The sequence below is a fragment of the Hippocampus guttulatus genome, chromosome 12, assembly GCF_054856545.1.
Source record: "Hippocampus guttulatus isolate MCC_2025c chromosome 12, RoL_Hgut_1.0, whole genome shotgun sequence".
Taxonomy (NCBI): Eukaryota; Metazoa; Chordata; class Actinopteri; order Syngnathiformes; family Syngnathidae; genus Hippocampus; species Hippocampus guttulatus.
This window is the reverse complement of record NC_141272.1, coordinates 4,404,491-4,418,320: the sequence shown is the minus strand read 5'-3', so window position 1 is coordinate 4,418,320 and position 13,830 is coordinate 4,404,491. Positions and strand designations below refer to the sequence as shown.

Genomic DNA, 13,830 nt, shown 5'->3' with positions numbered 1-13,830 from the left:
GAATCGATTTTCCTTCAAAACCCGATATCATAAAACTATAGATCGATCCTTTTAATGCCCCTTTTTTCCCCAATGTGATTTCTCACATTGCGCAAAGGCTGAGATCAGCGCCAAACGCCAACCAGTTTAAAGACAGATGTCTGGAAGTTTTTTATTTTTTATTTTTATAATTCTCATGGAGCAATGTTTGGTTTCTGGCTTTGTTTGATAAAGAAAAAAACTAAGAAAGTGGTTACATTGATTTTCTCTTTTTTTTTCAACCCATTGCCTCCCATTTCTTTTTATTGTGTCTTTTTATTTGAATTTAAAAACCAATATCGTCGCATATATATGACGACATCATGTTTTCTCAATACACACTTTCGACACATTCTACTCTCATCTCAACTCTACAAAATCATAAATTTGCCGGGATTGAACGTTGTAGGACACATCATATATGAATACCTGAATTTTAGTCCATCCTTATGTTACGTTTTTCATAGAAATGCGTGCTGCAACACATTGCGTCAAGTGTGCAGCAGGAAACCGGCATGTCATCTGTGTTTGTTGACGTCTCTACCAGTAACATCGGCTTGCCAACGACATTTTAGAGTGTTGATTTTTATTTTCCATATTGTTTACGATTTTGATAAATTCGTCTCGCCTTTTCGGCTCAAGATAGCACCGAACCTAGGGTTAGCATGTCCTCTGTCAGTCTCAGTCGGCAAAAGACGAAGCTCTTGTAACGGACGGCGGTTCAACAACAGGGCAGACCAACATGTCGCCGAGTAAAAGTTTGCTTTACTGTGTGAGGTATAGAGGTCTGTGGACGTCTTTTCACAAGAATGTCACAACATGGTCACCTGTTGGGGCAGCTTTCAATGCCAAACCCCACAAGAGACTGGAAGTGTTTGAGAAAAATGTGGTGAGTACGACTGTATTTTTATTTTTAATTGAATCAAAAAAAAAAATGAACAGGGAGCCAGTGCAAGGACAACAGAACTGTAGTCATGTAGTTCAGAATGACAAAATCTGGATGACTGCAAGTTTAGAAATAACTCTGAGGTAGAAAAGCAGCAATGGGTTACAGCATAGGTGAGCAGGTTCAATGTCAGGCTTCCGCAGAGCTTGCTGATGATCTGATCATTTGAATCAGGTGTGTTGTAACTGGGAGACTTGGAAAACATGCTGGACAGCGGCCCTCCAGGACCTGAGTTTGACATCTATGGGTTACAGTTTTAATGTGATCATGTTCAAGTGATTGAAACATAACATTTTATGTTGGTAATGTTTGATTGTAGGGTTTGTTTGGCATGCCAGAGCTGAATTCTCCTGCTGGATTCCAATTGGCCACACAGAGAGCTCTAAAGAACACACAACTCCTGGTTGAAAAAGTATGTACTTCTGCTCCAGGCGTCGAGACCGTCACAGCTTTTGACCAGCTCTCTGATGGTCTTTGTAAAGTGGCAGACTTGGTAAGTTCATCACCGAATTCTAGACTGGGGTGCTATGACCTTAAAATAAAATAAAATCTGGAACAAAAAATGTCACTCCATTTCTAGGCAGATTTTGTTAAAGTAGCACATCCTGATCCAGTGTACCGCGAGGCTGCAGAGAAGACCTGCATTGAAATTGGCACAGTTGTGGAGAAGTAAAAGAGTAACGCACAGTCGGATTCCATCAAGACTAGCCTGTAATCTGATTAGGAAATCATTCTTACTTTGTTTCAGGTTGAACACCAATGTGGAGCTATGCAACACTTTGAAGAGTTTGCTTGACAGGCCAGAACTTGTGGCTCAGCTGGACCCAGATACAAGGTGCACCGTCTCAACCCCTCTTCAGTCATTTGCTCCTTGAAGTTGAACAATTCAGAATAGGGGGGGAAAAAAACATGCTGCTGAAGTCACACAACACTTTAGTTCAGCGAGTATCAAAGGGTTAACAGTGGTGTTTGGTTTCACTTTTTCTTTGGCTTTTTTGCAACACTTAGTCCTTAAATTATCCACATCAAAGGGTATTTAAAATTTGTACGTCGTTTGGAATGTTTCATTTTGGCTGAAAACATATAATGATAGTTAATAAAAGTTGTTTGATGCTGAAAATCTGTCCTTGGCACAGATTTCCAATACTTCTTATGGGGAAAACAACTTACTGAGTTCAACGTTAGAGGTTTCACTGTACTAAGACCAGCCATTAAAAAAATATACCGGTATATATACTGTATATTTGCCGGTATTTATATTCAGAGTGCCAAAGATATTTTATTCGTTTCTGATTGGGCTGCACATTATATCGGAAAAAATTATATATGATTAGGATATATATACACACACACTATTAATTTATCGATAATTAATGTACTTTGACAGAGTATTGACGTGTTTTGTTAGCAAAAGTAGTGTCTGTGCTTTGATATCATCTGATTAGCATTTTTTTACTGCTAATATTGGCTACTTTTCTGAATTTTTCCTTGATTTTCATATGAAAGATGATTTGCATGTCACATTCAAAAATGAAAGAATGCTGAAAGAATATCAATGTCGTACCTTGCGATACCAAAGTCATAAAAAAAAAAGGAATATCTAAAACTAGAGCCAATTCATTTTCTGATTCAGCAACCTCAAAATACCTCATGCACCAAAATGAGTGCTGACCAGTGTTTGAAGCATTTGTTATCTCTTATTAGATTGTGCCATTGGTGCATGTCCCAGTGTAATTTTACATATTTCAAAAATAATCATATATTCCTTTCCTGTCTTTGCAGGAAAGTCGCAGAGTTATTCTTGTTTGACTTTGAAATCAGCGGGATTCATCTCAATGAGAAACTGGTGAGAGACTTATTGCATGTGGAGACATCATCCCCTCTGTCAACCAGACAGAAATGACAGACATTTCTCTTTGTTTTCCTTTCGCATTACAGCGGAAAGAGGCAGTTGCTCTCCATGTGAAGCTCTTGGATTTAAACAATGAATTCCTGGTTGGCTCTCACATGCCCAACAGAATTGCCAGGTCTGCCATTCCCGAACATCTCCACTTGCACTTTGCAAGCACAGGAAGTTTTGTGGAGGTTGGAGGATTACACGCCGACTCTCCGGACGATTTGGTGTGTAACCATAACTAGAACATTACACTCATTGGTCAGTAGGCGGCGCCTTTGACTCATAACTCATTCAAGAAGTGCCTTCGAGGCCTTGTGGGGAATGAGTATGTTTTTCCATGTTATTTTTCTGCAGTGGAATGTCGAGGGCGGCTGAAGTTGTAACAATGCATAATTTAACCAGAATAGTCAAGGGGAAATATGTCACCAGTTTGAACCAGCTGTTATGCACCGTTCAAGACCACAGTTTACTATCTCACGTGTGTAATTTTTAATTTGGCTTTGAATGTGTTTCTGGGATTAATGATTTCAAATCAATGAACTGTAATAACGTTTTCCTATAAACAGTGCTTAGTTCCTTTTTTGGGTGTTGAATTTATTTCTCGATATTAATATTGGCAAAATCATTGGTGTGTGTTGAGACCTGTCTTAATAATGTGTCTTTTGCAGCTACGAGAAATCGCCTACAGGATTTACCTCTATCCAAATGCGGATCTGATGGAGTGTCTGGAAGAGCTTCTGAGATGCAGATACAAGTTGGCCACACTGGTGGGATACGAGTCCTATGCCCACAGAGCCTTGAAGGGAACGATGGCAGCAACCCCAGGTTCAGTCACATGCCAGTACTGTTAGTAGGATTTAAGATGAATACCGTAGTTTTATGCTTGTAGGAAGAGTCTGAGGCAGTGCGCCCCTCCCACTGAGTAACGTCAATTTTACACCAGCTTACCGAAGACATTTTCTGTGCCCCCAAAACTGCGCATGGCTATTTGCGCTGGTGCGAGAATTAGACGTTGTTGAGCATTGATGCTCATTTGCATAGAGGGCGGCAGTGTTCCACTCCCCGCATATAAATACACGCAAATAGCGTCAACGCCCCGAGAAGAATTCTTCTAGGCATCACAGTTACCATCTGCACATGTTTTGTGAATTTGACGCTCTGCGTTTACTCAGTTTTTACTGGTTACCGCCACACAAAAGCCATGTAATCTTTGAGTCAATTTGACCCAGAATTTTTCATGAGTAGAGTATGGCAATCATTTTCCAGAAACTGGGTTAAGCAGGATTTCAGACTGCCCCTAAATGGTGACATTTTCCACCTGAAGTTTGAGACAATGCAAATAAATTTTAAATAAACTTCAGAATTTTTTACTTGTGCCCCTGAAATTTTAGATCAGGGCCCACTGTGCTCCTAGTAAAGAGGGGAAAAACTTAGTCTAGTTATTATTTGTAAGTGTCTTCACACATACAAGCTCCACACGTATTTTGGGTTTTTGTTATGATGATTGTGTGATGTGTTTTGTGTGCTGCATGTATTTTTTTTATATTGCAGAAACAGTGATGAGGTTTCTTCAGTTGTTAACAGACAAGCTGTCAGACAGGTACAGTTAAGAGAAAGACATTATCGAAGTATATATCATACTTGTATATAATATACAGCGGACCCCCACTATTCGCGGGGAATAGGAACCGAAAATCTGTCTCTAATTGCCAGCCATATTTGCTATTCATTTATTAGTTATGAATTGCCCACTTTCACTTCTCTTCCTCCCAATGTCACAGAACCGCAAAGGACTTTAGGATGATGAGTGATATGAAGAAAAAACTCAACCCTCGGCATTCTGTGGGTGACATTCTGTTCCCGTTACAACTGTATTCCATGTGAAAACATTTGTCTTCCCCGAGAACTCACAATGTTGTTGGGTTGACACAGGAGCTCATGCCGTGGGATCACCCCTTCCTCAGTGGCATCTTGCGTGCTGAAAGGTTAGGGAATGTTTTTTTGTTTTTGTTTTTTTTAAATTGGAATTCACTGCATTTTCAGTAGATATTGGCAAGGAGCTTGGGAGTTTTCTGACATACCATCTTGAGTTGCAACCTTTCTATTTTCACTCAGTTACTCACTTCATTAGGTACCTTTAATACAAGAAAAGCTGTACAGTGTTTTAGTTTGTGCTGTTTACCAAATGAATACTCCTCTGTTTCAATTGGCACTGAAAGGCAATTATTCATGAGATTCTTTTCAAATTTGGTTCTAATGGATAAAGTGAACTCAATGAGACATCATAACATGACACTTAACTCTGGGCGCCGTCTCGAGCGACTCGCCAGCCTTTCCATTCTGTTTGGACGGGTTGTGATTGTTGAAGTGAATTTTGTTGCTCTGTACACCTGTCCACGTGCAAGAGCAATAACATATCAATCAATCTTGCATCTGTACTTTGTTTCTCTTTTGTTTTTGGTCACGGTTCAGATTCAACATCGAGCCCAGTCTGTACAGCCCCTACTTCTCTCTGGGGGCCTGCATGGAGGGTTTGAACATTCTCTTCTCTCAGCTCTTCGGTGTCTCCCTCATGTCTGAACACCCCAGCGCTGGAGAGGTGTGGAGTGATGATGTGCGCAAATTGGTATGCTCTTGTCAATGTGCTAATGACATGTTGTTGCCTGATGTTTGAATAAACTCCCAAGTTTGATTTTTCCACGGGTTTGTGTGCATTTCCAGGCTGTGGTTCATGAAACAGAAGGATTACTTGGATATATCTATTGTGACTTTTTCCACCGGCGAGACAAACCTCATCAGGTGGGCATACACATGCACTCAAAGATTACAAAACAAGAAGCGTGGTTGCCCTCATTCTTCCTCCTCCACCTAGGACTGTCACTTCACAATCCGGGGTGGTCGCTGGTGCCAGGAAACAGAGCAGTACCAGCTGCCTGTCGTGGTTCTGATGCTGAGCCTGCCCCACCCCACCAGAAATGCCCCCACCCTGTTATCCCCTGGCATGATGGAGAACCTCTTCCACGAAATGGGCCACGCCATGCATTCAATGCTGGGACGCACTCGTTACCAACACGTTACAGGTGAGCTCAACAGGTACAATGTTAAAGTCTTATTTTTACAGTATGTGCATTAGAAAACCCTTTATAATCAGATGGGATCCAAAAGCTAGAGGGAAGATTATACATTTAAAAGGTTTGGAGGAACACAGAGGTTTCAAAACCTGTTTTACGGTAATTGTATTGCTCACTACAGTGCTCAACTGTACACCGATAGGGACCAGGCTGGCCCATTGCATAGCGAAAATTGCAATGCAGTGGAAGAATATAACAAGAATACTCGATATGAGAAAACACAAAACCAAAAATATTTTTAAAAAATGAATGGGTGAATCCGCAAGTGCTGAGCTGAGAGTATGTGCGGGTCTGCTGTTACTACTACTATTACTTCTACTACCACGTCGTGATAGATGAGGCTTTGGGAACTCGGGTTCCTCCGGAGCCAGTTACCCAACCACCACCACCACTATCACTACAGACACACACACTCACACTGAAACTCTGTTTTCGATCCTCCAGGGACTAGATGTGCAACGGATTTCGCAGAAGTCCCCTCCATCCTCATGGAGTACTTTGCCGCCGACTATCGAGTCGTCAGCCAGTTTGCACGTCATTATGAAACTGGACAGGTACACTCCAAACGTATAGACTAAGAGCAAGATCTCAAAAGTGTTAAAAAATATATATATGGAGAGGTACTGTATGCAGTCAATAAATGATGAACGGTGTTTCAATGTCTCTTTAGCCTCTGCCTGAGAGTATGGTGACTCGTCTGTGTGAGTCCAAGAAGGTGTGCGGTGCAGCAGACACTCAGCTGCAGGTACCACCAAATACACAAATCCAGGCAAAGCCACCTCAAGTCAGGCACCCACATAAGGATTTTTCAAATCTGAAAAGATGTTTGTTTGTTTTTTTTAAATCTCTGGCAGACCCCACACATAAAGATTTTTTTAGAAATCAGGCATTGAACAGTTTTGGTCATATTGTATGCAGTGCTCACCACACACATAATGATTCGCTTCCACCACCGGTCAAGAATCCAGTCCTGTGATGAAGAGATTTCTCATGATCACACGTGTCTCCGCAAACATGAAAATGATCAGACTCATGTCTGATCATCAGTATGTGCCATCAAAGAAACCCACATTTACACAAAATACAACATTACCAATCGGCTGCCTACCTACCCACCTTGTGTGTGTACCTGGCCTTACAAACTTGTCTTTTTAACGTGTCATCTGATTTCATCTGTTGCACACTGCATTGTGAGATTGTTAACAATCTTCTGTAATTCATAATACATCAAGATTTTTTTTCTAGTTTTAATGTCAAGCATGTACAATCAATGATGTTCTGTGTTGTCCGTGGGCAGATTTTCTATGCTGCACTGGACCAGATTTACCATGGTAAACCCCAAAATCAATCCACCACCGAAATCCTGCAGGAGATGCAGCAGAAGTTCTATGGCCTGCCCTACACACCCAATACAGTACGTTTATACTCGTCGTTGCTTTATTTGGTGCAACTTTTAAGTGTTCTAATTATTTGGTTAATTAATCAATCAATTAAGGAGGGCTATATCCCTTAGTTCAACCTACATCTCAATTTATCATTTTACCTAAATATCCTGGACAATTCTACAGAATAATTTAATGAAAGAGACATCTTGTAGGTGCAATGGACTCTATGCATGCACCATTTTCACATTTGGGGCACAACGGCAGGCAAACTCGTCTTAACACGTTGCGATAACATTGATAGCAATACTCACTCTCTCCTGAAATAAATACTTTTTTAAAATACAATAAAAATCCTTCATTGTCATGTTCTGTGGTGCAGATGCAGCAAAATTGAGCTTATGAAAATCATCAAAGACAGCCAATAATGACAAAGACAAGCATATACTACAAACTGTGGGATGAGGATAAAATGTATGAAATATACCTGTTACACAAGCCCACACAGAACACACATTTAAAGAATGAGGTTATTTTCCCTCCAGAGGGCGTCCCAGGAGCTTGAAACTAGCTAAGTGGCGTAACACGCTGCACCGTTGCCCTAGAAATGCTTAATGTGCTGACGTGCATATACAGTAGTCCATTGCTAAGGTATCCCAAGACTGTAGTTTTGTCAAATCACTGTATTTCCACTGCATTGTAGTCCAATAATCTGTACTGGGGTGTCATTGTCTGTCTTTTGATGTCGCACACCGTTTAGATTATTTATTTATTTATTTTTAAGATCTCATAAAACCACAAAGCAGATTTTCTTTGAAGGAAAAATTTGAAATCGTTCATCTTGTTCCTGGAAAAATAGCTAAACCCCCCAAGGTTTACTGCTGTGGGCAAGGAGAAGAGACAAGGGAGATTGCAATCGAAAACAAAGTCATAGTGGAGACAAGGAATGGCCTTCATTGAGCACTTGCTCTAAAATACAATTATGTGCATCATGTAAAGAGATTACAGTGCTGTTGTATCCATGCCCACATTTCAGAATTTCTTCCCCCGCGCTTCCACTCAGGGCTCGCTTCTTTTTCAGATGCTACCTCCACATAGTTTAGTTTTATAGAAATATGTTTCCCTCATTTCAACTTTCACTGAAAGCTGTAGCAGACATTTACCTCAGCCAACCACAGAAGGATAGATTTCCTAGTTTGAGCAGCTCTGCGCAATTGCTGTTCCTCACTCTCATGGAGTGGGGTTTGCAGATGGGCAAAAATAGTGGGCCACTATCTACATAGTTTTGGGTGCATACTAGCAAAGCGATAATAAAATGTATACCACGGCTTTGATTTATTATGAAAACCTGGAATCGAGGGCAGTCTATTGACAATTGTTAATAGACTCCCTCCCCTCTGAGGTGAGGTGTTAAGAGAAAACTGAGGTGTTAAGAGAAAACAAGAGAGTGAAAGCAGATTTTGGAACCTCCAATAACACTTGTCTTTGAAACTTAAATCCACTCGTCTTCATAGATACACACAGGAATGGTATCCTCTGTCAAGTAAACATTTGAGTGGCTAATGGGTTATAGGGAGACAGATTCTAAATATTCTGGCTAGTGTGTGTGTCGTTTACAGAGTGGCGCGATCAGTTCCTGGCTGTGTGAGGAGAGGGAAGATCAGCTGTAATTAAAATGTCAAACATCTATAGGTGCATAAATTTTGATTAATACGAGATCTGTAGCCTTTTTCTTTCTTAACTCTGGGAACTGCTGTCTTTACCAACTTCCTGAATTCCTCACTAAGTCCAGCAGTTAGTTGAGACCATATGAGAATGTCTTCAAAGTCGTGGAGGAGGACCCCAGGGCAACTGCAGAAAGAATAGACAAGAGGAACCCATTTACTGTTTTGGAATTTCCATGTTTTGTCCTTTGAAATGAGAGCTCCCTGCTTGTGTTTTGATATTTTGTCAGAGGGGGTAAATTGAGCAATATAATGATGGCAATAAAGACAGTGGAAACTGCTGCAAAAGATGAGAATGACATCTTCACTTTGACTCGATCCCCCATGGTACCCTTCGTGTATTTGCTTGACATCCAATGAAAATGTCCTTTGACTTGAATGTTATGTCTCCTCACAGGCATGGCAGCTAAGATTTAGCCATCTCATCGGTTATGGAGCCAAATACTATTCTTACCTCATGTCAAGAGCTGTGGCATCCATGGTGTGGAAGCAGTGCTTCATTCAAGACCCTTTAAACAGGTGACAGGTTTTGCATCAAAACACCACTTGAGCGATAACTCATGCTTCGTCACCTCTCGCATGTGTCTGTCAGGGACATGGGTGAGCGTTATCGTCGAGAGATGTTAACCCATGGAGGAGCCAAGGAGCCCATGTTGATGGTGGAAGGTAACGCAAACTCGGTCTCAGATAAATCACGGTGACCACCTGCCCAAGTGAACATGGATACAGCGGTTTCCTCTTTGAATTGCTGCATCTGATGACCCCTGTAGCGCTCCCTTTCCTTAAAGTATTTCCGAAACTGATGAGGCAATAGACTTCAGGCATCCACCCACAGTCCCCCCCACCCCCCGATTTTGCTGGTTGATTGATAAATATATATATATATATATATATATATATATATATATAAGCCCATTTCCATGGGTCTTTTCTCTCTTCCCAAAGCCTTCAGATGTAGAGGTATCTGAAGCCGCACGACTGTCATTTGACATTTACAGATGCTGTGTGTATGTTTTGGCACGCTGAGCTGTTTTTTGCAGCTTAAAATAGCTGTTTTAGTTTATAGGAGATTTGTCAGTTCACAATGGATGACAATAAATGGCACTTAAATGATACTGAATCACTCCTGTCTATGACAACCGTCAACTAATTATGGCTGGTAAATCCAGTGCTTCTCAGTACAGTAATTGAACCACTTTTGGGGGGGGGGGGCAGTCAATCTGTTTATGTCATAAATTTGCAGCTATACTATGACACGCCTGCGGCATTTTGACATGTCAGTGTGGGATGTTAAAAAAATTGATTAGCACCGAGCCACAGCCACTCGACATTTCCAAACTTGTTTTTGTATAAACAGCCATCGCCAACTACTGCCCCCCCCCCCCCCCATTTCAGTGTAAATGGCTCATTTCTCACATCCTCTGGCTGTGGCGTGCCTGGACAAGCCTCCATAGGAGAAGGCGAGTACTGTAGTGAGTTAAGAACAAAAACATCAGCAGACACTTGGGAGTGTTACTTCAATCCTTTCCCCAAGGCGCTTCACCTCCATCCTCCAACACTGTGCCCCACTTCCAGCTGCAACTGGACCAGCTCCTGTCCTCTGAGATAGCAGCCAACCCCTCATATCCGATTGTTGTTACTAGCGCTGCTGTTCTTCCAAACCCCCATTTTTGGGTGGGAGGATGATTGCAGGTCCTGATCCTCTAGGAAAGTCTTATCAAAATCTCATCAAACCCTGTGGTTATCTTTCTTTGGCGATTCAATGTCTGTAGTAAGAAATTGGTAGCATATTATATCCATTCAGTTGCTGCTGTCTTTCATTCTGTAAACCGGAAACATCACCATCACTTGTCACCTTTTGGATTGAAATATTTTGTTGTTCACAGTAAGATTAGAGTGGTTCATTTCCAGTGTCAGGAGGTTTTTGGGTTTTTTTTAATGGGGGAGTGTCAAAGTAACTTTTTGAGACAATTACGAAGGTCATTGGAGACTGGAGGAAGGATACACAATCCAGATCCACATAATCCTTTCAAACAAAGGCCCTTGTAAATTGAGGTCTGTAACTTTCCCTTCAGCAAAGCAGCAGAGAGGGCATACCGTGGAAGAGGCCCGGCCCATCAAAGGACTGCACAGTTCTCTGTCGTTCATGCTGCCGGCTGTTTTCTACCAGAGACAGTATTGAAATTTAAACCTGCAAATAGACACGGAGTCAGAGTGGGTAGGGGGTGAAGAGGAAGAAAAGAGGTGACGGAGCAGCTCAACTGACCTTTTTTTTCTGTGTTCAAAGAGAGCGCCTTTATGGTCTTGAACCGTTCCCACAGCCTTGACGAGAGAGTTCAGAAAGTTGGTGAACTTGATCTAATGAGTAAAAGAGAATATTAACACACTGTTGTCTTTTTGTGATGCATAATAACGAGACTTGGATAAATCATTTCAAGAAAAAAAATGTCACCATAAATATGACCTTTGACCTGTTCAACTTAATTCAAGGCTTCCGTCTTGCCACCATAACACCCCATAGCCTAGATATACTGTAGAAATGCTTCTCTTCCCAAGTCTGGTTTTAAGAAATGTCATCAAATTTGGAAGTTGTAATTACTGAGTCTGCAAGCCCATCATTTGCCTGCGGGTTGGACAAAGATGTAACGTCTTGCATCTTGGCATGTTTCAAGTACTTACAAGCTGGCAGCTCAAACATCTACCCAAGGCAGCCAGAAATGTTCAAATGTGCTGAACTCTGCTCTCCCACTTTCTCTCTCCATTCTGTTCATAATGCAGTACATAAAAACTGCAGAGGCGTTGATGCCGGAGCTCAAGTTACTGCATGCTGAGGTTCGCACTCATTTTAAATGAACATGGCCAAGCCTAGAGGACTGTGATCCACTGCCAGGCACAGCAAAGCATTCGGACGCGATTTTCGTGTGTACAGCAGTAAACGGGTGAAATAAGAAGCCATGTTTATTTGTAGGAAGTCAATGAGCATTTGCTGGGCTTTTTGGACTGTGACACATAGCTTTATGATGTTATGATTGATGATACACATATACTTTATGGTATAAATACCCACAACTATTTTTTACTGAAGAATGAAAGTCCTCAGAAAGTTTCCTCCCAGTGGCCAAACCGTTTCTTGCCAGTATCGTAAGATATTTCAAAGCAATTTCCAAGTGCCTCTTCAAAATTTTCGTCCCCGGGGCGCTCGTTATGACGGGCTCAGGGCTGTTAGGCGGTCACGTAGGTCGTCACTGGATTCGATACACATCTCCCACCACCCTTTTAAGTAAATAAACAAGCCATCCAGTGCGCGTGCTCGTAAAACTGAAATGGAGCGTCATCATTTACAAACATCCTCAGTTCGCAATGAGCAGGAGCAGCTTTTTTCAGCAGTGAGAGGAATTTTGAGAATTGCAGCTCTGTGACGCATTTCGAAATATTTTGTGTACGTGCATAGGGTTGAGACCGGTTATGTGTGGTCCGTTTTTACTTCAAGGTTCCATATTGCTCAACGTTTCTCTTACATTGAGATTGTTCTCTTGTTTTGTCGCTTCTTGTCCGCCCCCCCCACCCCCCCATCCTCTTTTGCTTTCCCCTCAACAATCCAATCAGATCCTGCTGAGTGTTGTTATGTCTTCGAGGTTATCTTAGCATTCTCCCGCAAACTCTTCCAGTGATCTGAGAGATTTCTCTCCAAGGAGCTTGTTCTTGAACGTCTCGTCTGAAATCCATTTCAAAAGCTTGATCAGAAGTTCTTTCATGCTCGTCTTAAATGCTGTCTGGTTGGCCATACGTTTTGAATTGATGTCATGAAATTTACCTCACAATTAACTTATTGGCACAAGTGTGGCTGTTAACATGATCTCATACAGTTGATCTTGGTGAGTGGGTGGTTCGTACCAGCAAGGTTTTCTCTGCCATCTCTGGGGCATCTTCAAACGGAAAATGGAAGAGCACATGGTCTTTTGACATTCACCAACTACATGATGTTGTGCTGGGGGACTGGAAGAGGATTCTGGTGCCATTGCAAGGCTTCAAATGGGAATCCGTCAGCGGGAAGTGGCCACTTTACGTTTACAGTGTCGGTGTCGTCACCAGCTGGTTGCAACGGGCTTACAGAGACACTCTAAAAGAGTCACAGAGACGTAGAGGTGGACATCCTTGGAAATGTCTTAGTTGATCTGTGAATCTGATCACCTCTTGTGAATTTTGCCGTTCGGATCCTTGTTAGAGAACAAGTTACAGTACTGGATCAGTACTTTCAAAATGTTTTGTCAAATTCAGATCAGGTATTCTGCACGTTAGGTTCCTCCTGAAATTTCACCCGAACGCCGAATATTCCCAAGTTTTGTATGTGCCCTACGATTGGCTGGCCACCAACGCTTCTTGCCCAAAGTCGGCTAAGATATGCTGTAGCTCAGCTGCAAACCTACTTCGTACAAAGACTATAGAAAATGGATGGATGGCAAACACCGATTGAAATAACAGTCCTCGTGTCAGATCAGTTCGGTCTTCATTGTCAAAGGATGACACTGGTGGCAATTTGTAGCAAGGGAATCCATTTTTGATGGAATTGATGCTTTTATGTGACAGCCTTTGGGGAGGGTGGACGATCCCCTCCGGAGCCGGGTCCATGCAGTCACGGCATGTCAGAGACCCCTGGCATTGTGTCTCATCTTGTAGCCAGAGGGCAGGGTGGGACGGCGGCGCCGTAAGAGGAGACCAGCGTCGCTTGCTG

At 42.0% G+C, this 13,830-nt stretch overlaps 1 protein-coding gene across 3 annotated transcripts in view; it reads left to right on the top strand.

Annotated features, from left to right (window-relative positions):
* The first annotated feature begins 498 nt into the window (after positions 1–498).
* The window catches only part of LOC147197011 (mitochondrial intermediate peptidase-like), a 30,987-nt gene continuing 17,655 nt past the window's right edge, over positions 499–13,830 (top strand). For all 3 annotated transcript variants that reach the window (XR_015102418.1, XR_015102417.1, XM_086124892.1), the window contains exons 1-18: positions 499–907; positions 1,284–1,457; positions 1,545–1,633; positions 1,713–1,799; positions 2,747–2,810; positions 2,903–3,085; positions 3,530–3,686; positions 4,413–4,461; positions 4,643–4,703; positions 4,794–4,846; positions 5,334–5,487; positions 5,583–5,660; positions 5,734–5,941; positions 6,437–6,546; positions 6,663–6,737; positions 7,290–7,406; positions 9,496–9,617; positions 9,691–9,764. Coding sequence is in view for 1 of the 3 variants with exons in the window: in XM_086124892.1 (XP_085981018.1) it covers positions 761–907; positions 1,284–1,457; positions 1,545–1,633; positions 1,713–1,799; positions 2,747–2,810; positions 2,903–3,085; positions 3,530–3,686; positions 4,413–4,461; positions 4,643–4,703; positions 4,794–4,846; positions 5,334–5,487; positions 5,583–5,660; positions 5,734–5,941; positions 6,437–6,546; positions 6,663–6,737; positions 7,290–7,406; positions 9,496–9,617; positions 9,691–9,764 (2,002 nt within the window). In the remaining 2 variants the exon portion in view is untranslated. The remainder of the gene's footprint in view (positions 908–1,283; positions 1,458–1,544; positions 1,634–1,712; positions 1,800–2,746; positions 2,811–2,902; positions 3,086–3,529; positions 3,687–4,412; positions 4,462–4,642; positions 4,704–4,793; positions 4,847–5,333; positions 5,488–5,582; positions 5,661–5,733; positions 5,942–6,436; positions 6,547–6,662; positions 6,738–7,289; positions 7,407–9,495; positions 9,618–9,690; positions 9,765–13,830) is intronic.